This window comes from Anolis sagrei, chromosome 7, assembly GCF_037176765.1.
Source record: "Anolis sagrei isolate rAnoSag1 chromosome 7, rAnoSag1.mat, whole genome shotgun sequence".
Taxonomy (NCBI): Eukaryota; Metazoa; Chordata; class Lepidosauria; order Squamata; family Dactyloidae; genus Anolis; species Anolis sagrei.
The window spans coordinates 5,115,015-5,140,177 of record NC_090027.1 but is presented as its reverse complement, the minus strand read 5'-3'; the positions used below and the strand labels follow the sequence as shown (position 1 = coordinate 5,140,177).

The following is a 25,163-nucleotide window of genomic DNA, read 5'->3' as shown; positions in this document are numbered from 1 at the left end:
GAATGACCAGGGTAGGACAAAGGACTCTTGTCTGCTGGGGCTAGGTGTAAATGTTTCAACTGACCGCCTTAATTAGCATTTAATGGCTTGGCAGTGCCTGGGGCAATCTTTTGTTGAGAGGTAATTAGATGTGCCTGATTGTTTACTCTCTGTTGTTTTGCTATTGTAATTTTAGAGTTTTTTAATATTGGTAGTCAGATTAAATAAATAACAAAATATTCCCCCAGGCACTGCCAAGCCATCAAATGGTAATTAAGGTTGAGAGGTGATTACATGTGCCTGATTGTTTACTCTCTGTTGTTTTGCTGTTGTAATTTTAGAGTTTTTAAATATTGGTAGCCAGATTAAATAAATAACAAAAGATTCCCCCAGGCACTGCCAAGCCATCAAATGCTAATGAAGGTGGTCAGTTGAAACATTCACACCTAGCCCCAGCAGACAAGAGTCCTTTGTCCCACCCTGGTCATTCCACAGATATATAAACCCCTTTTTCCTAGTTCCAACAGACCTCACTACCTCTGAGGATGCTTGCCATAGATGCAGGCGAAATGTCAGGAGAGAATGCCTCTAGAACATGGCCATATAGCCCAAAAAACCTATAACAACCCAGTGATTCCAGCCATGAAAGCCTCCGACAATACATTGGGCAACAAAGCATTTTTGTTCCCATGGGCCATTTTTCAACCAAACTGGAGATCAAGACTTCTAGAACATGGGCATATAGCCCAAAAAACCTACAATAACCCAGTGATTCCAGCCATGAAAGCCTTCGACAATACATTAAGACTGAAGAGTTTGTTAATGTGCGTATTAGAAATGCAAGGGGCAGTAATTAAGCACGCGTGTCCTTCGTAACACGCTACCGACAGGGCAGACTCATGCAGCACTTTGTTGTAGTGCACGTGCCATAGTTGATCCACCATTGCAATGATGCAACTGATTCAAGGCAGATTCGAGCTTGTGCTTTCCAAATAGTACCCGGGGGGGGGGGGGGGGGTAAATACATTCAAACTCAGTTCAAAAATTTCCCTGCGCAAAGAAATCTAGATTGTGAGGGAAATGTGCATTTCCTTCCCAGTTTCGCTTCCCTTACATTGAACCAGGTTTTTCTCTCCATTTGACAAACTGTAAACTGTGTGTCTGAAATGGCAATATAAGGCCAGACACAAAAACTATACCATTTTCAAAGGCTTTAAATACAATTAGTGTTTAAGAAATTGGATGTTTACACAAGAATGGCTGGAGAGCAGGGCGTGTGAAAAAGGTCTTGGGAGTCCTCGTGGAGAGGAAGGGGAACAGGAGCCAACAATGTGATGTGGCAGCAAAAAAAGCCAATGGGATTTTGGCCTGCATCAAGAGGAGCCTAGTGTCTAGATCTAGGGAAGTCATGCTCCCCATGCTCTATTCTGCTTTGGTTAGTCCACACCTGGAATATTGTGTCCAATTCTGGGCACCACAATTCAAGAGAGATATTGACAAGCTGGAAAGTGTCCAGAGGAGGGCAACTGAAATGATCAAGAGTCTGGAGAACAAGCCCTATGAGGAGCGGCTGAAAGAGCTGGGCATATTTAGCCTGAAGAAGAGAAGGTTGAGAGGAGACATGATAGCCATGTATGTGAGAGGAAGTCATAGGGAGGAGGAGGGAGCAAGCTTATTTTTTGCTGCCCTGGAGACTAGGATGCAATGGGATAATGGCTTCAAACTATAAGAAAGGAGATTCCAACATGAGGAAGAACTTCCTGACTTTGAGAGCCCTTCAGCAGTGGAACTCTCTGCCCCAGAGTGTAGTGGAGGCTCCTTCTTTGGAAGCTTTGAAACAGAGGCTGGATGGCCATCTGTCGGGGGTGCTTTGAATGTAACATTCCTGCTTCTTGGCAGAATGGGGTTGGACTGGATGGCCCAAGAGGTCTCTTCCAACTCTAGGATTCTAAGCTACAATTGTGTTCTTGATTATATCAAGTCCGCTGTTGATATACAGGGTTAGTCAAAATGAATAGGCCAATAAGAAAATTAATTGTACCCGAATTGGCCTATTCATTTTGACTAACCCTGTATATTTTGGGGGTATTCCAGTCCAGAAGAGTAACAGCCCACTTGTAGTCCACTGGTGGATCTCTACACTGCAATCACCAGCACTCCTTCTATGGTAGTTTGAAGGACATAGTTCTGGTCAAACAAGGGGAAGGGGGATAAATCAGTGAAATAGATTAGCTCAGGAAACCCAAATGAATTCAGAAAATGTCACATATGAATAATACTCCAAGACGAAGCCCCATCTCAGTAGGCATAAGTTGTAGTGTCTCTGGAGGAGCAATTCAGGGGAATGAAAGAGTAGTGATGCTATCAGCCCTTCTTGGAAGCTCTTTGAATTTCATTCCTCAATGGCAGGAAGGTAGAGACCTTCAGGGGCCTTACACTGCTAATACAAGGGATTTGATTGTCTAAATATTAGTGAACTATTAGTCCCATCCCACAAAACTGCTGATCCTGCCTCTGGTTGGCTAGGGCTGATGGGATACAAGAACGACTGGAGGGCCACATCAAGTTGAATTTTGGCTCTTAAAATTGAAATCAAGGCAACTAGCTTCTCCAAAGCAGCCCCATCAAATGTGTTAGGACTATTAAGAAATAGTAACGTGTTCCATTCTTAAATCAATTACCTGTACATTTATAAAGTGACTCAGTAGCAGGGACGCCTGGTTCTATAGCTGTACGTGAAAAAGATCTTGAGAGTCCTTGTGGACAATAAGTTAAACATGAGCCAACAATGTCATGTGGCAGCTAAAAAAACCAATGAGAGTTTGGCCTGCACAAACTCTAGTGTCTAGCACCAGGGAAGTCATGCTTCCCTTGGTCAGACCACACCTGGAATCACACTGTGTCCAATTCTGGACATCGCAACTTAAGGGAGATGTTGACTCTCAGCTGAAATGTGTCCAGAGGAGGGCAACTAAAAGGATCAAGAGTCTGCAGAACAAGCCCTATGAGGAGCGGCTTAAGGAGCTGGGCATGTTTAGCCTGAAGAAGAGAAGGCTGAGAGGAGATATGATAGCCATGTATAAATATGTGAGAGGAAGTCACAGGGAGGAGGGAGCAAGCTTGTTTTCTGCTCCCCTGGAGACTAGGACGCAATGGGACAATGGCTTCAAACTATGGGAAAGGAGATTCCAACATGAGGAAGAACTTCCTGACTGTGAGAGCCGTTCAGCAGTGGAACTCTCTGCCACGGAGTGTGGTGGAGGCTCCTTCTTTGGAAGCTTTTAAACAGAGGCTGGATGGCCATCTGTCAGGAGTGGCTTCAAACAACAGGAAAGGAGATTCCACCTGAACATAAGGAAGAACTTGAGAGCTGTTCAGCACTGGAACCCTCTGCCCAAAAGTGTGGTGGAGGCTCCTTCTTTGGAGGCTTTTAAACAGAGGCTGGCTGGCTATCTGTTGGGGGTGCTTTGAATGCGATTTTCCTGCTTCTTGGCAGAATGGGGTTGGACTGGATGGCCCAGGAGGTCTCTTCCAACTCTAGGAGTCTACAACCCAAGCAGACATTTCAGAGGAGGGAAGAGTATATTTTGATTTTCCCCTACATAGTTAGTCAGAAAGCTAAGTCACTCATTTTCAAATTGTATGTGTTTCAAGACAGGTGGTATTGCAAGTGCAAGTTGATACCCCAAATTTGCAATAATAATAATAATAATAATAATAATAATAATAATAATAATAATAAATCCTCAAGTTTCTCATCAGCCTCAAAAGGCATGGCCAGTGGGAAGGCATTGTAGGAGTTCTAGTATAAAACATCTGGGGAGCCAAAGGTATTGCTCATTCGTTGAATGGACAAAACATTTCTGTAAACTGGGTTGTTGTAGGTTTTTCCGGGCTATATGGCCATGTTCTGGAGGCAATTTTTCTCCTGACGTTTTGCCTGCATCTATGGCAAGCATCCTCAGACCTCACTACCTCTGAGGATGTTTGCCATAGATGCAGGCGAAACGTCAGGAGAAAAATTGCTTCCAGAACATGGCCATATAGCCCGGAAAAACCTACAACAACCCAGTGATTCCGGCCATGAAAGCCTTCGACAATACATTTCTGTAAACACTTCCAAAGCTGCAAAGTTTCAGAGCAGCCCACACATCAATCCCGCAAGTGCTGAACCAATTCCACACTCTTTCAATTGTACAGATAGCTGCAAGTACACACACAATGCACACAGGGTGGCTTTTTGTTGTTGCTTTTTTTTTTTTTTGGCTTTGGAGCAAAGTCTGACTTTACATTCTCCTCTGCTAAGGCTTTTCGGTTCCAAGGCTTTAGTGCTACATGGCAACAAACATTTCCACGTCAATCTTTTTCAACTCAAACAAGAGCTCTCCTACGGCAAGGATGGGCAACTACGGCCCTCCAAGTGTTTTTAGGCTACCCACATAATCGACCCATAATCCCTCATCAATGGGCATGCAGGCCAAAAACATCTGGAAAGTCTCAGTAGTTCATCCCTGCCTTATGGGAATGTAAACTCGGCACCCCCACCCCCCATGAACACACTTTGCAGGCATTCCCTTACACACAAAAGGTTTGCACATACCTGCAAGCCAGACATAGGAGAGGATAGGCAGGAGGAAAAACCTAATTGGAAACTTAATGAGAAATAAGAATACATTTAAAAAATCTACACAGGAACGGAGATGCAGTTGGAGGCAGGGGTTAAGTACCATTCGACATCTAAAAAATGAGTATTAAACTACTTTGGCAGTGGTGAAAACTGGTTAATATTCCCAGAAGTGTCCACCAATTCTGACACATAATAGGGAAGACACACATGTAAGGTAGATTTTCAGTAAGTCGACGTTTTAAATCATTTCAAGTTGTTTTCAAGCTAGATATACTAAGAGCTAATAAGCATGGGAGGGGTAGAGAGAAGAGGAAACACACACACACACACACACACACACGCCAGCTTCTCTACCACTATGATGCTGAGGGAAAAGGGAATATGGTTAAAGCCATTCCATGAGGCAGGGCGGGCAGCAAATGGTGATTTTCACCATTTCAAAAAGCCCTTTTTTCACTCATTCGCACAGTTTTAATTCTTTTTTTAAAAAATGACCCAATTCACCGATATAGAAAAATAAAGGATAAACATTATCCATGTATATCGCATTTCTCTATATAAAGATTAGCCAAAAGGCATCACCTTTCTATGTTAACCACACAAAATAATTTTGTCCCCTCCCACAGCTTTTTACTCTGGGTTTGCCCCCCTCCCTCCAAAAAAAGCAGTACAATAATAAAAACAAGTACCGTATATTCCGGCATATAAGACGACTGGACATATAAAACGACCCCCAACTTTTCCAGTTAAAATATAGAGTTTGGAATATACTCGCTGTATAAGACTACCCCTCTTCCAACGCACACCAAATAAAAATTGATTTCAATTTGGTAATTTTCCCATTACTGTCCCTCCTTCTCTGCCTCTCAGATCTCGCACATGCGCACCTGCACTGCTTCACGACAGTCTTCAGGAGCGAGATCTGAGAGGCAGAGGAGGAGGGACGGTAATAGGATACAATGGTGGGCCAGACAGGTAAAAGAGGTGTGTTTTTCTGGGCCCAGAGCCACTCTACCTCAGGATTGGAAGTTTCAGCACGTTCTATAAGACTACTCCTAGCATATAAGACTACTCCCAGCATATAAGTCGACTCCCGGTGTATAAGACGACCCCTGACTTTTGAGAAGATCTTCTAGGGTGAAACCAGGGGTCCTCAAACTTTTTAAACAGAGGGCCAGATCACAATCCCTCGAACTGTTGGAGGGCCGGATTATAATTTGAAAAAAATAATGAATGAATTCCTATGCACACTGCACATATCTTATTTGTTGTTCAAAGACAACTTAAAAACAATACAATAATTAAAATGTAGAACAATTCTAACAAATATGAACTTATTAGTATTTCAATGGGAAGTGTGTGCCTGCTTTTGGCTGATGAGATAGGATTGTTGTTGTTGTGTGCTTTCAAGTCACTTCAGACTTAGGTTGACCCTGAGCAAGGGCCGGATAAATGACTTTGCAGGGCCATATCCGGCCCCCGGGCCATAGTTTGAGAACCCCTGGGTTAAACAGTAGTCTTATACGCCAGAAAATACGGTACAATATTTTTTTACCACATTTCTCATAGCCACAAGGGGAACAAAAGACGACCAGTCCTTGTTTTAAGGATTCACCTCTCTTTTTAACAATTTGGTTTTGCAAAAAAAGAAAAGATATGAGAAGGGAGAGAACGGGACTGCTCCAGAATTTCAAAACTCACACCCCACGCACACATACGTCTCAGAACTCAGCTGTGAATCCCACCAGAAACCTTTCCAAGGAGCGTGGGGAGAGTGTGCAGACACAGAGAGATGTCACTGTCTTGGGCGATTTGTGGCTCAAGAGTCATCAGCACGGACTTCCCTTCTTCATCTCGCGCTTTGTAAGCACATACTTGAAGAATTCATAGACAGACCAGGCAATGGCGGTTGAAGGCATCTGGTAGATCACCCGTGCCTGCACTCCCTTAAAATACCCAGCGACCCCTCCCAGCTGGTACACTGTCCTAAAGGCGTTGGCCATTCCTGACAAGTGACCGCTAATGTTTATAGAACTCAGGACCATGTTCTCTTGGGTGTTGAGGAGCGTTTTGCAGACGTCCAGGGGCGTCGTGGCCGCTGCCGCCACGGCCCCAGCCACGGCCCCCGAGACAATGTGTGAGAGAGGGTTGTACTGCCGCCGGGGGTTGATCTGCTCCTGCATGAACTCATAGGTGATAAAGTGAATGGCCTGGAAGGGGACATTCATGGTGAGCTGCGTGGTGTAGCTCCGGTAAAAGGCACCCAAGCCTTCAGTCCTATGCACCGTCCTGATGCATTCCATGACAGTCTTGTATGGAGAATTGTACATCTGCATGCGCTGTTTCACCACTGCCGCCCACACAAGATGGCCAACGAGGGGATCATGGATGCCAGTTGAATTAGAAGACAGTATGATGGGAACAGCAAAGGAAGGAAGAGAAAAACACAAAGCAAGTTAGAACCATGTCAGTAAGTTGGTTACCATTTCTGGGAGGTGATAGTCCCAAATGTTTGGTGGGGCAACGCTTCCTCAAACCACAGTGGAGGCAGTTCTCAACTAAATGGAGCATTGACCTGGCTCAGTATCAGTCAACTCTCCTGAATTCCAAACCAAAGTGCCCAGCCAATATGTTGGATGAGATTTGTAATCTGGTATTGTCAAACTCTAGAACAGGGGTCCTCAAACTTTTTAAACAGGGGGCCAATTCACTATCCCTCAGACCATTGGAGGATCAGACTATAAGTTTTAAAAAACTAGGATCAAATTACTATGCACACTGCACATATCTTATTTTGAAGTAAAAAAACAAAATGGGAACAAATACTATATTTAAAATGAAGAACCACTTTAACTCTATGTTATGGAATCCTGCAGCTGCAGTTTGATCTTTCGGCAGAAAAAGCGAATCAGCTTATAAAAATTTAAATCCCAGGATTCCATAGCATTACACCACGACAAACTGGTGTCAAACTGCATTAATTCTGCAGTGTAGATGAACTCTATTGTTCACCTGCACAGGCCCTGGTCGTGCAGGAAAGCAGGGTCGCACACTATGGGCTCCAGCAAGCCCTGCTGCACCAGCATCCGGCCCAGCTTGGCAATGTGCAAGTTCTGGCAACTGGCAAGGACCACTTGCGCAGGAGGCGCAAGAAGGCAGTGCTGGGCGAGGGGAGGGGGTGAACTCCTCCGGGAAACTTTAGAACTGTCTTTTTTGGATTGTGGAAAGAAGGAATAAATCACTTGTCTCCAGCATTTTGTTGTTGTTGTTGTAAGCTTAATTTTAACTCCAAGATCTTCTGGAGAAGGGGTCCTCAAACGATGGCCCCGGGGGCCCAAATGCCGCCCTCTGAGGGCATTTATCCTCCTCCCCCCCTCCTCCCTGGGCCTCCAGCGCTGGAACCCAAGGAAGAAGAAAGGGATATAAAAAGAAGAGGAGAAAGGGAGAGAAAAAAGAGGGAGAAACAGAAGGGAGAAAGGAAGAGGGAAAAAGAGAAAGAAAAAGAAGGGGGAAAGGAGAGAGACTGAAACGAGGAGAGAGAGAGAGTGAGGGGGAGACAGAAAGAACGAAAGGAGCTCTGCGTTAGCAGAGCCAAGACTGATTCCACTGAAAAGGAGGCCTCCTCCTTGGCGGGCCAGATAAATACCCTCAGAGGACTGCACGTGGCACCCGGGCCGTAGTTTGAGGACCCCTGCTCTAGAAGAACTTGGGGTTAAAATCAAGCTCACAACAACAAAAAATGCTGGAGACAAGTGGTTAATTCCTTCTTTCCACAATCCGAAAAAGACAGTTCTAAAGTTTCCCTGAATATATCAGCCCCAACTCCCATCTGCCCCCTAATGGCCAAACAGTATGTCCACAGCCTGTTAACTGATTTTCAATTTCCCTCATAAAACAGATGTCTTATCTACACTACCTTCCCCAACTGTACACAGCTTTCCTCCCCCACCTCCCTTCTTTATGGCAGAGTACTGATACGGTCGTCCTGACAGGTATATCTGACTGGTGCCGAGTTGGGAAAAGCTGGTCAATGGCAATCTTATCTTCCGCCGCCACCAATATGCAGATAAGACTGACCAAGGAACCCTATAGAATCTCTGAGAACAATCAAAGGTAGAAGTAAATTCTCAGAAATCACAGCAGGTGATTACGACAGATACCCAAATACTGTCAGTAGGGTTTCCCTCCTCTTCACCCCACTGGAGCATCCACATCAAACAGTATTACCTTCAGCAGGATTCATGACACCATCATGGAGTAGGGTAGCCATGCTCCCAGCCATTCCTGCAAAAAAAGAAACAAGACATTCCCCTTTCACAAAGTCATTCTCACATAGCTTTTGGGTGCTCAACATGTGGAGCTTCAGAACAAAACACAGAAGCCACTTTTCACTGCATACAGACTCACAGGCCACAACTTAGAAAGTTGTCTCAGAGATTGTGATAGCTGTCGTTCAGACAGTAACATTTATAACTCTGTTCTTCACAAAACATAATCTTATATGTACAAAAACCTGTGCAAAAAGAAGCTCAGTATGGTACATGACAAGGATGGAGAATGTTTGGACCTCCAGAGGTTGCTGTATTGTGATTTCCATTATTCCTCAGCACTGGTTAGGACTGATGGCAGTTCTAGTTCAACAATACCCAGGCCATTTCCACATAGCAGTATAAAATCCACATTGAACTGGATTATATGGCAGTGTGGACTCAGGAAACCCAGTTCAAAACAGATATCATGGATTAGTAAATATAAATGTTTCCCCTGACATTAACTCCAGTCGTGTCTGACTCTTGGGGTTGGTGCTCATCTCTATTTCTAAGCCGAAGAGCCAGCGTTGTCCGTTGACACCTCCAAGGTCATGTGGCCAGCATGACTGTATGGAGCACCATTACCTTCCTGCAAGGCAGTACCTATTGATCTACAATGGGACAATGTTTTTATTAGGAGACGCAAATGATGTATGCTTTTAGTATTCTTGTTATTGTTATATTATTATGTGTTAATGTTTTTAAATGTTTGATGGTGTTTTTGAGCATTGAATTGTTGCCATTGTAAACCTGAGTCACCTAAGGCCTGAGAAGGGCAGTATACAAATATAGTAAATTAATAAATAAATAATAATATTTTCAAACTGCTAGGTTGGCAGGAGCTGGGACTAACAGCAGGAGCTCACCCCGCTCCCCATTTGAACCGCCAACCTTTCAGTCAGCAAGTTCAGCAGCTCAGTGGTTTAACCCGTTATGCCACCAGTGGATTATCTGCCTTGATATTCTGGATGAGATGAATGTGTGGAAAGGCCAACAGAGAATCCAAAACGCCAACTCGCTACTGCTGCACAAGTACCAGATACTAAAAAACGGACTACCATGATGCTTCAACTGAAAGGAAGCATTGCAAATATTCTTACCTGAAATCTTACCTGAAACTATTCCCAGAAAATACAATCATCTCTACAAAACCATCTCATATCTACTATAAATATTCACAGGCAAATTGTGTTGTTTTTAAAAGGGCAATCTGACCACAACTATATGAAGGCATGAGGAAGTGTTCTCCAACTTTCTTAATGCGAGTGTCCTTCAGATATTTTGGACTACAATCCCCATCATTTCCAAAAACTACCCAGGTTGGCTGGGCCTCAAGCTAACTGTAATTCAAAATATTTGGAAAATGCAATTGTGAGCAGCCTTCTGGAAGTCCATGATCCGAGGGTGGTTATAAGTCAACACAGATATACTGTATATACTCGAGTATAAGCCTAGTTTTTCAGCCCCTTTTTGAGGCTGAAAAAAACCTCCTCGAATTATACTCGCGTCAAGGTTATTTATTATTTTACTCTGTTATTTGTATTATTTATTATTTAATATTTTACTCTATTTATTATTATTACATTTACATTATTTTACTCTATTATTATCATTATTATATTTATTATTTTACTCTATTATTATCATTATTACATTTATTATTTTACTCTATTATTATCATTATTACATTTATTATTTTACTCTATTATTATCATTATTACATTTATTATTTTACTCTATTATTATTATTTATTTTTCTCTATTTCTTATCATTTTATGACATTTTTATTGTACTCTATTATTATTACATGTATTATTTTACTCTATTATTTTTACTATTACTGGAAAAAAATTGGTATCCAGATCAGCATGGTAATGCCTGCACATGATAGCTATATTAGGACATGAACTCTCACATCTCAGAAAGACCGGGCATGTTCAAAACAAAAGAGCTCTGCTGTATCAAAAGAAAGGCTGACTATCCCATAACAATGGGTTACTATGGGTTAGATGCCAGGGTATTGTGAGGTAGCAAACATTCATAAAACACAGCAAAGGGAATCAAACACACTTTTAAGAAGCCGTAAGACAAGCAAAACTTTATCCTGTTTTGAGGTGCAGTGTCCTGAGGTTGTGGAGTCAGAGGAATCCGAAGCACACAAAGGATACAGACCAAAAATAGTTTCTGACTTGGCAAGTAATTGATGTGATCTAGCATTTTCGAAGGCTTTCATGGCTGGAATCACTCAGTTCTTGTGGGTTTTTTCAGGCTATATGGCCATGTTCTAGAGGCATTTCTCCTGACGTTTCGCCTGCATCTATGGCAAGCATCCTCACCTCTGAGGATGCTTGCCATAGATGCAGGCGAAACGTCAGGAGAAATGCCTCTAGAACATGGCCATATAGCCCGAAAAAACCCACAAGAACTGAGATCTAGCATTTCTTTGCAGGATTCCAGAATTTACCGTATATACTTGAAGATAAGCCAAGTTTTTCAGAATATATTTCATGTCCTCCTTGTGTGTATGGCTCTCTTAAACACGCCCATATCCTGGCCCTTTTTGTGTATCTAAATGTATTAACTTTATATGTGCATTTTGTTTCCTTGAAAGTTTTCCCTCATATGTATTGTCGAAGGCTTTCATGACCAGAATCACTGGGCTGTTGTAGGTTTTTTCGGGCTAAATGGCCATGTTCCAGAGGCACTCTCTCCTGACGTTTAGCCTGCATCTATGGCAAGCATCCTCATCCTACCTCTGAAGATGCTTGCCGTAGATGCAGGCAAAAGTCTATCACAAGTGAGATTGGTGGGGACGAGGAGCAGGGCCTTCTCGGTGGTGGCCCCTCGCCTGTGGAATTAACTTCCCAGGGAAATCAGATCATCGACATCCCTCCTCTCTTTCAGAAGGAAACTAAAAACATGGATATGGGACCAGGCCTTTGGGTAATCTGGCAGATAGACAAAGGACAATGATGACTAGAATTGATAGGTTTTGACAATGTGGAATGAATTTATGGATTCTGCGTTGACGAACGTTGAACATTAGATTGGATTTATTGATTGTGATATATAACTTGATTGTTTTAATTGTTTTATAATTGCTTTTGATACATGTTTTATTTTATTGTTGTTGGCATCGAATTGTGTAAGCCGCCCTGAGTCCCCCCTTGGGGGTCAAGAAGGGCGGGGTAGAAATACGCGAAATAAAATAGGAGAGAATGCCTCTAGAACATGGCCATATAGCCCGAAAAAACCTACAACAACCCAGTTTTCCCTCATATGTTTGCTGGTCTCTGCAAATCCTATTTACATACAGATATCTAGAGATTTCCATGTACCTATACATCTGTATCTATATCTATACATTATTTTTATATGAATTTACCCCTCACATTTTGCAAGTCTCTGCAAATCCTATATATAGATTCCAACAAATATAAAGAGGTACCTATATATCTGTATATTTGTGTGTGCGTATATATGTGTATATAGATAATTTCAAATATGAATTTTCCCCATCACATGTTGGCACATCTTTGCAAATTCTATACAGATAATTATCTATATAGAGAGAGATGTCTGGATAGATATATATGAATATAGATATATAGGACTTGCAAATATTGCAGGAGGGAAATGCACATATAGAGAGGATTTGTAAATGTTTCAGCGGGAAATGCATATATGAAATTAGTATATATAATTATAGATCTACATCTAGCTCTACATTGTTTATATTGGCATTGAATGTTTGCCTGTTATTATGTTGGAAGCTGGCCTGAGCCCCCATGGGGAGATAGGGCGGGATACAAATGAAGTTCTATTATTATTATTATTATTATTATTATGTTATTGTTGATACCATATTGTTTATATTGACCCTACTTTTCCATTTACAGAGCTAGTTTAATGTTTTTCTTTGAAATATGATAAATATTCAAAACCATTTAACCTATTGACACCTCAATTAATGTAATTTTATTGGCATCTACCATATATACTAGAGTATAAGCTGACCCGAATATAAACCAAGGCACCTAATTTTACCACCAAAAATGGGAAAACATATTGACTCGAATATAAGTCAAGGGTGGGAAATGCAGCAGCTACAGGTAATGCAAAATAAATATAGATACCAATAAAATTACATTAATTGAGGAAACAGTAGGTTACATGGTTTTCAATGTTTACATAAAACTGTAATTTAAAAGAAGACTGACCAACTTTGATTAAACCATTATTTTAACTTTTTTCAGAATCAATGTGCTTACGTATCCTTCCAATAATAATAAAGTAAAATAATAAATGTAATAAAATAATAGAGTAAAATAATGCAAATGTAATAATGCCAATAATAGAAGAAAACAATAAATGTAATAAAAATAATAGTAATAACAGAGTAAAATAATAAATAACTTTGACTCAAGTATAAACCGAGGGCAGCTTTTTCAGCCTAAAAATGGGCTGAAAAACTAGGCTTATACTTGAGTATATACAGTATTTTTATTTTGAAATTTTCCAGTAACTGTTGCATTTCCCACCCTGGGCTTATACTCAAGGTCATACTTTTCTCCAGTTTTTTGTGGTAAAATTAGGTGCCTTGGCTTATATTCGGGTCAGCTTATATGGTACGCAATTGTAATCCTCGAAGTGTATATATATGTTGCCCCAACTATAAGACTGTCAATATCTGTTACCAAGAGGTTCAAACTAAAAAATATTTTAGCGGATTTTCTTTTTTTAAAAAAAAATTCAACAAAATACTGGAAGTTGAGTTGACACACTCTGAAGGTTCCCATTGTAACTCATCCAGCCTGACATACAAGTTTACATAAGATGGAAGTATTTGCATTAATTTGCATCAATATAGGTGGTGAAAATGCAATTAAGTGCAACTTTGTGACAAGACTGCAAACTTATAATCTAAGAGAACTATGCAAGTTCTTCAAGAGTGAATATCAATATGGACTCTTAAATTAGGGATGGGGAAACTGGTATTTCAAATGTTGTAGACTATAGCTCCCACAATGCCTTTCTATCAGTCGTGTTGCTTGCTGTCTTTGGGAGATGAAGTCCAAAATATTTCTTTAAAGGAACCTCCAACTAGAGATGCCTCACACTTTCAAAAGCCAAAATAATAGCAAATAGCAAAGGGTTGCAAGCTTCCAAACACACCTGGCTTACTTTTATTAAGAAATAAAAATATTTATCTAGAGGTGGACCTTGGAGTGCTGCAGCCAAACTGATATTATGGTCATAAAATAACCACAAATGTGATTACGAAGTAGCAGTAGCAAACCTGATTTGCGGAATCAAACCCCTAGAAATGCCCAGGCTAGACTGACACACTACTTAAGGCATTGGCTTCTCAGTGCCCTCACATGAGGGGTTAATGGTCAAATGATTTACAACATCTAACTTTTAGAGGATCTGGAAGACTACATATCTTCGGCATTCTTCAGACATGCTCCTCTAACACTGCCGGTGCCTGTGGGAAATAGACAACAGTTTGAATGCAGCAAGAGAGCCTAGGTTGCTGAGTGAGAAGTCTTTCCCGGCGTCTTTCTCTCCAGAAGCAGAAAATGCAGACTGAAGGTGGCAAACCACGAGAGAGAGAGAAAAGGACGCGACTTGAGAGCCAAGGGGGCCAGGAGGACACCCCAGGCTGCTTATGTCAATATACCGTTGGCCAGGTGGCTGTTCCCTCCATGGTGAATAATGTCACTTAAAGTGCGTTTCATTTTTTCGTAGCAGGCAAAGTACAGAGCGTGAGCCGGGCCCGCTCCAATCACAGTCACGTTGATCCCGCGTAAAGGCCGCCAGAAGCCTTCCGTTTGGACAATCTTCCTCAAGGCCTCAAACACACTCCTGTACTGGGCTTTGGGGTCGGGTTGCAAACTCTGCATCCGGGTCTGCAAAAAGAAAGAAGCGAGGAAGCATTAGGACCGTGTTTCTCAACCTTCCTAATGCTGTGACCCCTTAATAGGGTTTCTCAGGTTGTGGTGATCCCCAACCATAAATTTGTTTACGTTGCTACTTCATAACTGTAATTTTGCCACTGTTATTAATTGCAATGTAAATATTCGATATGCAGGATGTATTTTCATTCACTGGACCAACTTTGTCACAAATATTCGATATACCCACATTTGAGTACTGGTGGGGTTGGGGAGGATTGATTTTGTCATTTGGGAGTTGTACTTGCTGGGATTTATAGTTCACCTACAATCAAAGAGCATTCTGAACTCCACCAACGATGGAATTGAACTAATTTTGGCACACAGTTCTCCCATGACCAACAGAAAATACTGGAAGGGTTTGGTGGGCACTGACCTTGGGTTTTGAGACAGCCCTGGGATTCCTAGTTGAATATAGAGTTGCAGGGATAAGTAAGAAATCTTCTGACTCGTTTGGTGTCATTTAGAAACACGTTGAGCAATAGTTTGGTTTTGGATGTCTGTGATACACTAAACCTCTGAGAATTTCTTCACAACACACACATCCTGAGTGGGGGGAAACAAAAGCTGTGGGGGACCAATTAAGAAAACGACAACACAGGCTTTGGTGCATATTTTAACAGCATGCCAGCAGGGGGGGCTACTAGTCAGCCAAACATGACCATGGCTTCACTTTAAAAAGTAGCTGAAAAAAGGTCCTTGGGCATTTCATTACTGTTTATGCTCAACGTAAGCCACAAGTAGAACTATATATAGGTTCTTGTGGGTTTTTTCGGGCTATAGAGCCATGTTCTAGAGGCATTTCTCCTGACGTTTCGCCTGCATCTATGGCAAGCATCCTCAGAGGTAGTGAGGTCTGTTGGAAGTAGGAAAAATGGGTTTATATATCTGTGGAATGGCTGGGGTGGGGCAAGGAGCTCTTCCCTGCTGCAGTTAGGTGTGAATGTTTAGCTGATCACCTTCATTAGCATTTGAAGGCCTGGCTGAGCCTGGGAAAATCTGTTGCTGGGAGGTGTTAATCTGTGCCTGGTTTTTTCCTCTCTGTTGTTTAGCTGTTATAATTTTAGAGTTTTTTAATACTGGTAGCCATGAAAGTGATTCCAGCCATGAAAGCCTTCGACAATACATAGAACTATATATACTTCCCCAGCATGTCTCAACAATGGGAATCTCCTTTAAGCACAGAGAACAGCGTCCAGTGTTTTCAGAGCCACCTATTAACGCAAACCGGCCACACAAGACTTTCATTTAATTTTCTCAGGCAAAAGGCCATGCCTGGATCTAGTTTGAACAGAAGGCGCTCAGAGGAACAGATGCAAAACAGTGTTGGGAATTCAGGAGCCAAGTGAAAGACTATACCCCCCCATCCCCAAACACAATATCAAACTTTTACTTCTGCAGCTATAAAAACACAACTTTCATTCAAAGCAGCTTCCTTCCAGACAACTAAAATGTAGTCCATGTACATGATTTTTAAAAAGAAATCCAGAGTAGTGTATTGTCGAAAGCTTCCATGTCTGGAATCACTGGATTGTTATGAGTTTTCCGGGCTGTATGGCCATGTTCCAGAAGCATTCCCTCCTGATGTTTCATACACATCTATGGCAGGCATCCTCAGAGGTAGTTTCCAACAGACCTCGCAACCACTGAGGATGCCTGCCAAAGATGCAGGCAAAATGTCAGGAGAGAATGCTTCTGGAGCATGGCCAGAAAATTCACAAGAACCCAAATCCAGAGCCATCAAGATCTTATAAACCTATCAATAATGATATTGGTAGAAGATCAATATCATTATAGAAGATCTGGGGGGGGGGGGATAATGGATGAGAGTAGGACTTTTGTTACTTTAATCTTATGGGATAAATCATCAGTCTTATCAGTGAAAACTATATATAATACACCGAGAAAGAAATCTAACAAAATATTTGGTTTCTTGGAATTACCTCAAATTCTAAGGACTATGTACTGTAGTATGAAGAGTTACAGAATGAGAATAAGAAGAGAATAGACCTGCCCAACAACCTCAAATGCCAAGGACTATGTACTGTAGTATGAAGAACTACACTTGGAGAATGAGAAGAGAGTAGACTTGTCCAACAACCTACTCTAACCTGAGCATTATAATTCTGAACAAATGCTAATTAACTGCAGCTTCTCTGCTAACAGACAGGCCTGAAAAAGTAGGGTATTGGCAGTTTTGATTTTCAAATCTTAAATGTTTGGCATATTTCTTATACCACATGGTGAAGCCAAGAGATATCCTCCCATGGTCTCAGATGTCACACCTCATGAGGAAAATAAGATTTCAGACTAACAAACCCACCCAAACCCATACCTACTACTCTAATGATTAGGAAGGGGGAACATGTGGCCAACCAGATATTTTTGGACAATAATATCCTTCACCACTAGCTATGCTTGTTCAAACTAATGGGAGATGCAGTCCAACAACTTCTGGGCAGCTCAGAAAAGATCCACTTCTGATAACAATGGTCGGAATCCTACAACTAGCTCTAGCCATGCTAATGTAGCACTATATACATAGTACTATAACACAAACATCAGGAAATCAGGAGACGCTTACTCCTTGGGAGAAGAGCAATATCCAATCTCAATAAAATAGTGAAGAGTAGAGACATCACACTGGCAATGAAGCAATGGTATTCCCCGTAGTCACCTACAGATGTGAGAGCTGGACCTTAGAGAAGGCTGGGTGAAGGAAGATAGGTGCTTTTGAGCTGTGGTGTTGGAGGAAAGTTCTGAGAGCGCCTGGGACAGCGAGAAGATCCAACCAGTCCATACTTCAGGAAATAAAGCCCAACTGCTCATTGGAGGGAAGGATAGTAGAGGCCAAAATGAAGTACTTTGGCCACTTCATTAGAAGACAGGAAAGCGTAGAGAAGACAATAATGCTGGGAAAAATGGAAGGAAAAAGGAAAAAGGGCCGACCAAGGGCAAGGTGGATGGATGACATCCTTGTAGTGACTGGCTTGACTTTGAAGGAGCTGGGGGTGGTGACGGCCGACAGGGAGCTCTGGCGTGGGCTGGTCCATGAGGTCATGAAGAGTCGGAAACAACTGAATGAATGAACAACAACGTAACACAAAAACATTCTTTTCCAAGCTGTGGACATGTTTCCACATCTCCACGTGTCCTCAAGCAGATACTTAATAACTACGTGGATAGTTTGTACAAGTTCATTGTTAGGCTGCTGAACCTGCCATAAGTGGACCCAACAAGTCTACTCAAGCCTAATGAAACTATTCCCACACCGTCTCTTTGAAAAGTTGCATTCTGATTTGTGGGACAAAACCACCAAGCATCTCTCGTGCCATCTCAGAGTCCTCAGCCTATGCCAAGAAAGCGCTACCTCTCGTCATTGTAATACCTCACTAAGTGCAACAGCAAGGTGTAAATCCAGGCCTTTTTGCCAATGCCAGAACAGCAAATCCCACTTCAACACAACCCCTCATTTTAAAAAACAGAAAGGTACGCAAATCTAATCCTAGAAGATTGTCTTGTTTGCTGCAAATCTCCAGAAAATGCAACAAAGGAATTACGGCGGATAAACGCCAATTTGTCAGCTGCCAAGAAGCTTGTAATTGGCTGGTACTACTGATGAGCACAAATCCAGCCTCAGCATTGCATTTCCATGAGCTATTCAAAAAGTGTTCATGTGATTTTTTTAAAAAAATTCTATATGTTAAATGAAGCAAACAGCCAAAGAGATCGGTAGAAACCTGACTTTAAAATGAGTGATGTAACAAGGGGGTGATTCTAGCAGATATTCACCCAATTTATTGTTAATGAATTTACTGTTGAATCTGGATAACGTTTTAAATGGATTTTATTGTTTTAATTGTAATTTTATTGGTATAGATGTGGATTGCATCACTGGATGCTCATGTAAGGGCGTCATGAGTCCCCTTGTGGGGAGAAGGGCGGGATAGAAATGTATGTAATAAATAAAAATAATACTATACAAATGTAGGATTTAAGAATTTTAGTTTAGTGTAATTCAATTTAATTTAAGGTTTAAGGGGTTATATTTCTTTTCTGAAGCGTCTAGTTATTATAGTTGTGGGAGGAAGACTTTCAACAGGTGGGGCAATGTATAGAAAATGCTTATTAAAAATTAACAGTAGTATTCGTCGAGCTCTGCCTGGCCGTGAGCCCACTGAAAGCTCCCTAGCACTTCCAAGGAAGTACTGTTAATATTAACTAGTGTTTTAGTAGTGGACTTTAGTAGTAAGGAGGATGTCCTAGAGCTAAAGAAAAGTCACTGGAGATGCTTTCATGCTTTTGCTGCTTAAGCTAAGCTAATTGATTAAGTGTTTAATGGAGAAGGTTCTGCAGAATCTTTACAAGGCACTGTCCTCATAACTCTTCTACTTAAAGTTCCTCCGCTTCATCATTTTACATATGTGATAAATAAACAGAAGCATGGTAGCCTATTGTCCAGATCAAGGAAAGTAGCAGTGTCACTCTATTGTACTTTGGCCAGACACCATCTGGAATACTCTGTCCATTTTGGGGCACCAACATTGAGAAGAGCAATCAAAATGGTCAGAGATCTGTAAACCAAGCCTTCTAAGGAACAATTTTGGAAATTAGTTATGTTTAGCCTAGAAGAGAGAAGATTGAGAGGTGACATGATGTTTTTGTTTATTCATTCAGTCATTTCCAACTCTTTGTGACCTCATGGACCAGCCCATGGATGCCAACCATCCATCTTGCCCTTGATTGGCCTCTCTTCCTTTTTCCTTCCATTTCCCCCAGAATCATTATCTTCTCCAAGCTTTCCTGTCTTCTTATGTGGCCAAAGTACTTCAGATTTATTGTCGAAGGATTTCATGGCTGGAATCACTGGGTTGTTGTAGGGTTGTTTTTTTTTGGGGGGGGGGGGGCTGTATAACCATGTTCTATAGGCATTCTCTCTTGAAGTGTCAACTGCATCTATGATAAGCATCCTCAGATGTTGTGAGGACCTCACAACCTCTGAGGATGCTTGCCATAGATGCAGGCGAAACGTCAGGAGAGAATGCCTCTAGAACAGTGGTTCTCAACCTGTGGGTCCCCAGGTGTTTTGGCCTACAACGCCCAGAAATTCCAGCCAGTTTACCAACTGTTAGGATTTCTGGGAGTTGAAGGCCAAAACATCTGGGGACCCACAGATTGAGAACCACTGTTCAAGAACATGGCCATATAGCCCAAAAAAACCTACAACAACCCACTACTTCAGATTTGCCTCTAATATCCTTCCCTTCTGTGAGCAGTCAGGCTTTATTTCCTAGAGGATGGACTGGACATGATAGCTACCTTTAAATATCCGAAAGATTGTTACATCAAAGATGAAGATAGCTTATCTTCTGATGCTGCAGAGAATAGAATACCAAGAAACGATAGCAAATTACTAGAAAAGAGAGGATTATTTGGTTGTCATTAGATGATCAAAAGAAAGGGGATCATGGTAGACTGCTTAGGAAAGGAATTAAAGCCTAGATCTGCTACTTAGAAGGCCCTTTCCTGCATTTCTTCCAGGCATGCCTCTGGGGAAGGGTGATATGGAAGAACATGTCCTTCCAATAAGGAGAAAAATTGAAAGCTTACAGCAAGGCTAAACTTTTCTTCGTATTAAAGTCGACTGCTTCCTTCATATTACTTGCAAAAGTAGCAAAAATGGTGTCATTAGTTCATCTGAGTTTTGGTTTCTTAAAAACAGGCGATGTGAATTTCCTTTGCTACCCCATCACTCATCTAGATCAGAAGGCAATTACCAATGGGGTCAAGTAGCCATTGTCACTATCTGTGGTGATTGCGACAGAGGTGATTTTGCCAAGGGCACAGATAAGAAAATAAGCTTTTTAAAAAAAAGATGCACGAGAGTTTTTCTCAACCCATTATCACCCAGATGGGATAGTCATGCTGACTGGGAATGCTAGTTGTCATCATTCAACATATCCACAGATTATTATTATAGGGGAGACCTTTTCAAAAGAAAATGCATTGCTAAGCAGCATCTATTTTGCAGAAGAAAGAAAAAACAAGATAAGATAGTTGAAGATCACAACTATGAAGCATACTAAGGATAAATAATTGTCGGCTTTCCCCATCAAATAGCCAGAAAGCCATTTTCATAAAATTACAGATGCAAAAAAATAAAAATTAATCAGAATTGATGATTCAAAGGGCATTATCTGAATTGGATGTCTTCTGCCCAATATGTTCTTACTGCTGTTTTTCCTGTTATTTTTTTTTCAAAGCAAAATAGCAATTCATAAACAAATGCCATAATGTAGCAGTGCACCAATGTTTGCGGACAGTTAGGTGGTTACAAGAATTAATACAGAGCGGGAAATGAAATGGGGCATTTTCAGAATACTTGTGTACCACACCCAGGTTAGTCACAAGGAGGTTTACAGAAAGCGAGTCCTTCAGTATGTTTATACTATTAGGGAAATGATCATGTTTGCAAAACAGATTTTAAGGTTTTATTGCTAACAACATCTCAAGTAAGGAGAGAGAATCTGTCCCCCTTGGTAAGAAACTCTTCTCGCTTCTCTCTTCCTTTCTTATCCAAAGTACAGCTGTCTACCTAGATCAGGCACATCCACCTAATCAAGCACTATTTCCATTTATTTGACAATATATTGTTCAGCATGAAGCAAAGTTTAGAAATCTTTTTTTTTTTGAACTGTCACTTTGAGAATTTGCCAGCCTGCATGGTTATTGAGGAATTCTAGACAAAGTAACTTTCACAAACTGTGATCGATATAACATTCATATTAATATTACAACAATTAGGATTATATTGTGCGCCAACTACGACCGTACCTCGGGAAGGCGGATCTGGCCAAGGTGGTCCTCGCCTTAGTCACCTCTAGACTGGATTACTGCAAAACGGCCCGGAAATTTCAGATGATTCAATGGGTGGCAGCCAGGTTGTTAACTGGGGCTTCTTACAGGGAGAGGTCATCCCTCCTGTTCAAGGAGCTCCACTGGCTGCCATTCATCTACCGGAACCAATTCAAGGTGCAGGTTCTTACCTACAAAGCCCTGAACAGTTTGGGACCCGCCTACCTGCGTGATCACATCTCTGTATACAAACCCACACGATCCCTTCAATCATCCAAAGAGGCCCTGCTCTCGATCCCACCAGCATCGCAGGCATGATTGGTGGGGATGAGAGAGAGGGCCTTTTCGGTGGTGGCCCCTTGATTCTGGAACTCACTACCTAAAGACATCAGATAGGCTCCAACTTTGGCAGTCTTCACGAGGAAATTGAAGACATGGCTGTTCCAGTGTGCCTTCCCAGAATAATGACCCCCATAGCACTTTGTCCTCCAAAGCACTTTACATTTCTTTAAGTCTGCTCGTATGCCCTTCCACAAACATCAGTATCACCTTCCGTTCATGTCCCAGCATTATTTCCGATTTTAACTCTACATTTGGCCTTCACACAGTTTTTAATTATGTGTTGTTTTATTGATAATGTTGTGTATCTTATTGTCTATGTGTTTTTTAATTGCTTGTACTGTTGTTATTATTGCTTGTATTGTTGTGTTTGGGCTCAGCCTCATGTAAGCCACACCAAGTCCCATGGGGAGATGGTAGCGGGGTACAAATAAAGTATTATTATTATTATTATTATTATTATTATTATTATTATTACTATATTATTAAACTATTGTAATAACATCTTGCTTTCAAAAGATAGTAAAACTTATTTACAAAGATTCTCAAAGTGAAAACCCAAATCAAATGTGGCACAATAAGTGGGATTGCATAGCAGTGTATGCAGCCATGATTATTCAGGAAGCATTTCCTACCAATACGGGGGCTCATTCCAGACACTGGTTCCAACCAGGGGCCTCCAAGGCATGGGAATGAAGCTAAGCACTTGGAACTTACCCAGCCCTGGCATTTCCTTGCCAAAAGCTGGGACTCAGAACTCGGTTGCTCAAATAAAGGTGCCTTGCCTTGCTTGTCTCTATCTCCTGTTGACTTAACATTCAGACTAAACCCACCCAAAATCTGGAAAGAGCCTGGTGTCTGGTAAACAACCCCCTGCATTGCTTCCTTGCATCTGAGTCACAGTCACAAGCCATTGAAAAACTACCAAGACAGAGTTCTGTTTTCTTTTCGTAATAGAATCCGAGTATTCCCAAAAAAAAAAACCCCACACCGAAAATATAACGGTGAAACTCCTGAGGGAAGCTACAAAACAAAAATAAATCTGTCTGGTCCAGTCCACTGCTTGGAAAAGTTACTTTTCGGACTGCAACCCTCAGAATTTCCAGCCATGGCTGGAGGGCCACATTTGGTTGCCCCAGTTTCTACCAATAAGAATCAGAGTTGAGGGAATCTTGTAGGCCAGCTGCTTCAACACCTTGGTCTGTGCAGAAGATCCAGAGACAGACTTCCAAGAGATGTCTGTCCAATCTTTAACCGTAGACTTCCATAAAACAACAATCCTAGGTCAGAGTTAGGGAGCATTTGGCATTCAAGATGTTTTAGCCTACAACTCCAGTCAACCCCAGTCAATACAACTAACAGTAGAGGTTGTGCTGTAGGGGTTGTGCTCAACTCTAAAACACCTGAAGGAAAAGGGTTTCCACATTTCTGTCCTAGGTCAGGTTCCATTGCCCATCTTCTCTTAACACTATGATGTTCCTCTTTATGTTCAACTGAAATCTACTCAAATGCATCACCAAGGGGATAGACTATTCCCATCCTCTCAACCTCTTCATGTCAGTTCTTCAGGCATCCAGTGCATTGCCCTCTTAACATTTTTCTACAGGAGGAAGTTACTTGGAAGGCATGACTGATCTCATCACTATGCCACCTAGGAAGGAAAAGCCACACCTGCTGAAGTTCTCCCTCCAGCCAGTTATAAAAGGTTCAAAGAAAGACAGGCAAGTAATGGCTAGCGAATTTTTTTTAATAATTCCAATTTTCCAGCTGACTAGATATTTTCCAGTTGACTTTCATTTTAAACCTTTAAAGAGCTCTCCATAGTCACCTGAAACACATGATTCAGAGCCCTGAGAAGATAAAATGACAGCGTTTTACAGAAGTAATCCCTCCCCTTTGATTATTCAATGGGTTACTTAACTTTTGTGCTAGAATACACACATCTTGTTTAACGTTACATACCAGTTAGCATTGTCCATGCCATCATATTTCCAAAATCTACGTATGGTTTTGAAGGCCGGAGTCAGAAGCCCTTCTGGGTAGAGCAAAACTAAAAACCCATAACATTAAATGTTCAATTTATTGTATAGTCACTTTCACAGGAATTTAGATACTTTTTTTGTTCAGGAATTTTATTTATGAAAAAATCCTGAGTTAGTTAAAAATTATATTAAAAACATACCAATAAGAAACATACCTGAAATTCAACCAGTCACGGGCAAACTTTGGCCCTCCAGGTGTTTTGTTCTTCGACTCCCATAATTCCTAACAGCCACCATCACTTGCCTTGATTTCTCTACATCATGCATCATTTTATGCAATAGCAAGGCCTTATAAAAAATATTTGCAATAACAATTCCCATAATCCCCCAGCCAGCATGGTCGGATTAGTAGATTCTGGGAGTTGTAGTCCAATAAATAGTTTTATCTAGTGCCTGGAAGAACCTTACTTGGACTTACTTATTTGGAAGTAAACATGAGTCAATAGCAGGTCTTTAATGACAATTTAAGCACTAGAAATAGAGGTGTTCATTAAATGCACTAGAAACAGTGATATCAAATTGAAACGCAGGCAAAATACATTCACAGAAACAGTATTAAAGGAATGAGCACTAATTGCTAGAAAAAGTATGAGGGTTATTGCTACTTCTAAGAGAGAGAAAACATCTCCTGGCAAAATCCACTATGACTGACAAAGAGACACAATAAGCAGCTCTGTGACAGAGCTCTGAGCTTGTATTGAAAAATACAAGATTTCTTCTGTATCAGGCAGGGAAATAACAAAGCATCTTTCAAAAACTGCTGTTCTGGCTAGAGGATGGGGAAGAAAGACTACTTAGCCATTTATTTTTCTCATTCTGAAAGATGCTACAGGATTCTATTTTTTATGTTCAAAACAGACCAATATAATGAATGAAATTAAGAAATTGGTAAGTCAGCTAGCTCAAATCCCTACTTTTAGCTCTAATTATTAGATCAGAAATTGAGAATGTCTTGTCTTCCAAAAACCGTTGGACTTCAATGTCCATCATCATTCATCACTAACAATGTTCATTAGTGCCAATTGGAAATGCAGTCCAACAACATTTGAAGAG

General features: G+C 41.2%; 1 protein-coding gene across 3 annotated transcripts in view; it reads right to left on the bottom strand.

Moving 5' to 3' along the window:
• Window positions 1-6,204: 6,204 nt before the first annotated feature.
• The window catches only part of SLC25A37 (solute carrier family 25 member 37), a 36,005-nt gene continuing 17,046 nt past the window's right edge, over window positions 6,205-25,163 (bottom strand). Inside the window, exons 2-4 of one of the 3 annotated variants that reach the window (XM_060786981.2) lie at window positions 14,601-14,829; window positions 8,834-8,890; window positions 6,205-6,956 (exon numbers count right to left, since the gene is read on the bottom strand). In XM_060786981.2, coding sequence (XP_060642964.2) covers window positions 6,436-6,956; window positions 8,834-8,890; window positions 14,601-14,829 — 807 coding nt within the window. In that variant the 3' untranslated portion in view covers window positions 6,205-6,435. Of the gene's footprint in view, window positions 6,957-8,833; window positions 8,891-14,216; window positions 14,580-14,600; window positions 14,830-25,163 lie in introns of those variants that run through there. The other 2 variants (XM_060786982.2, XM_060786983.2) reach the window with 2 other exon arrangements.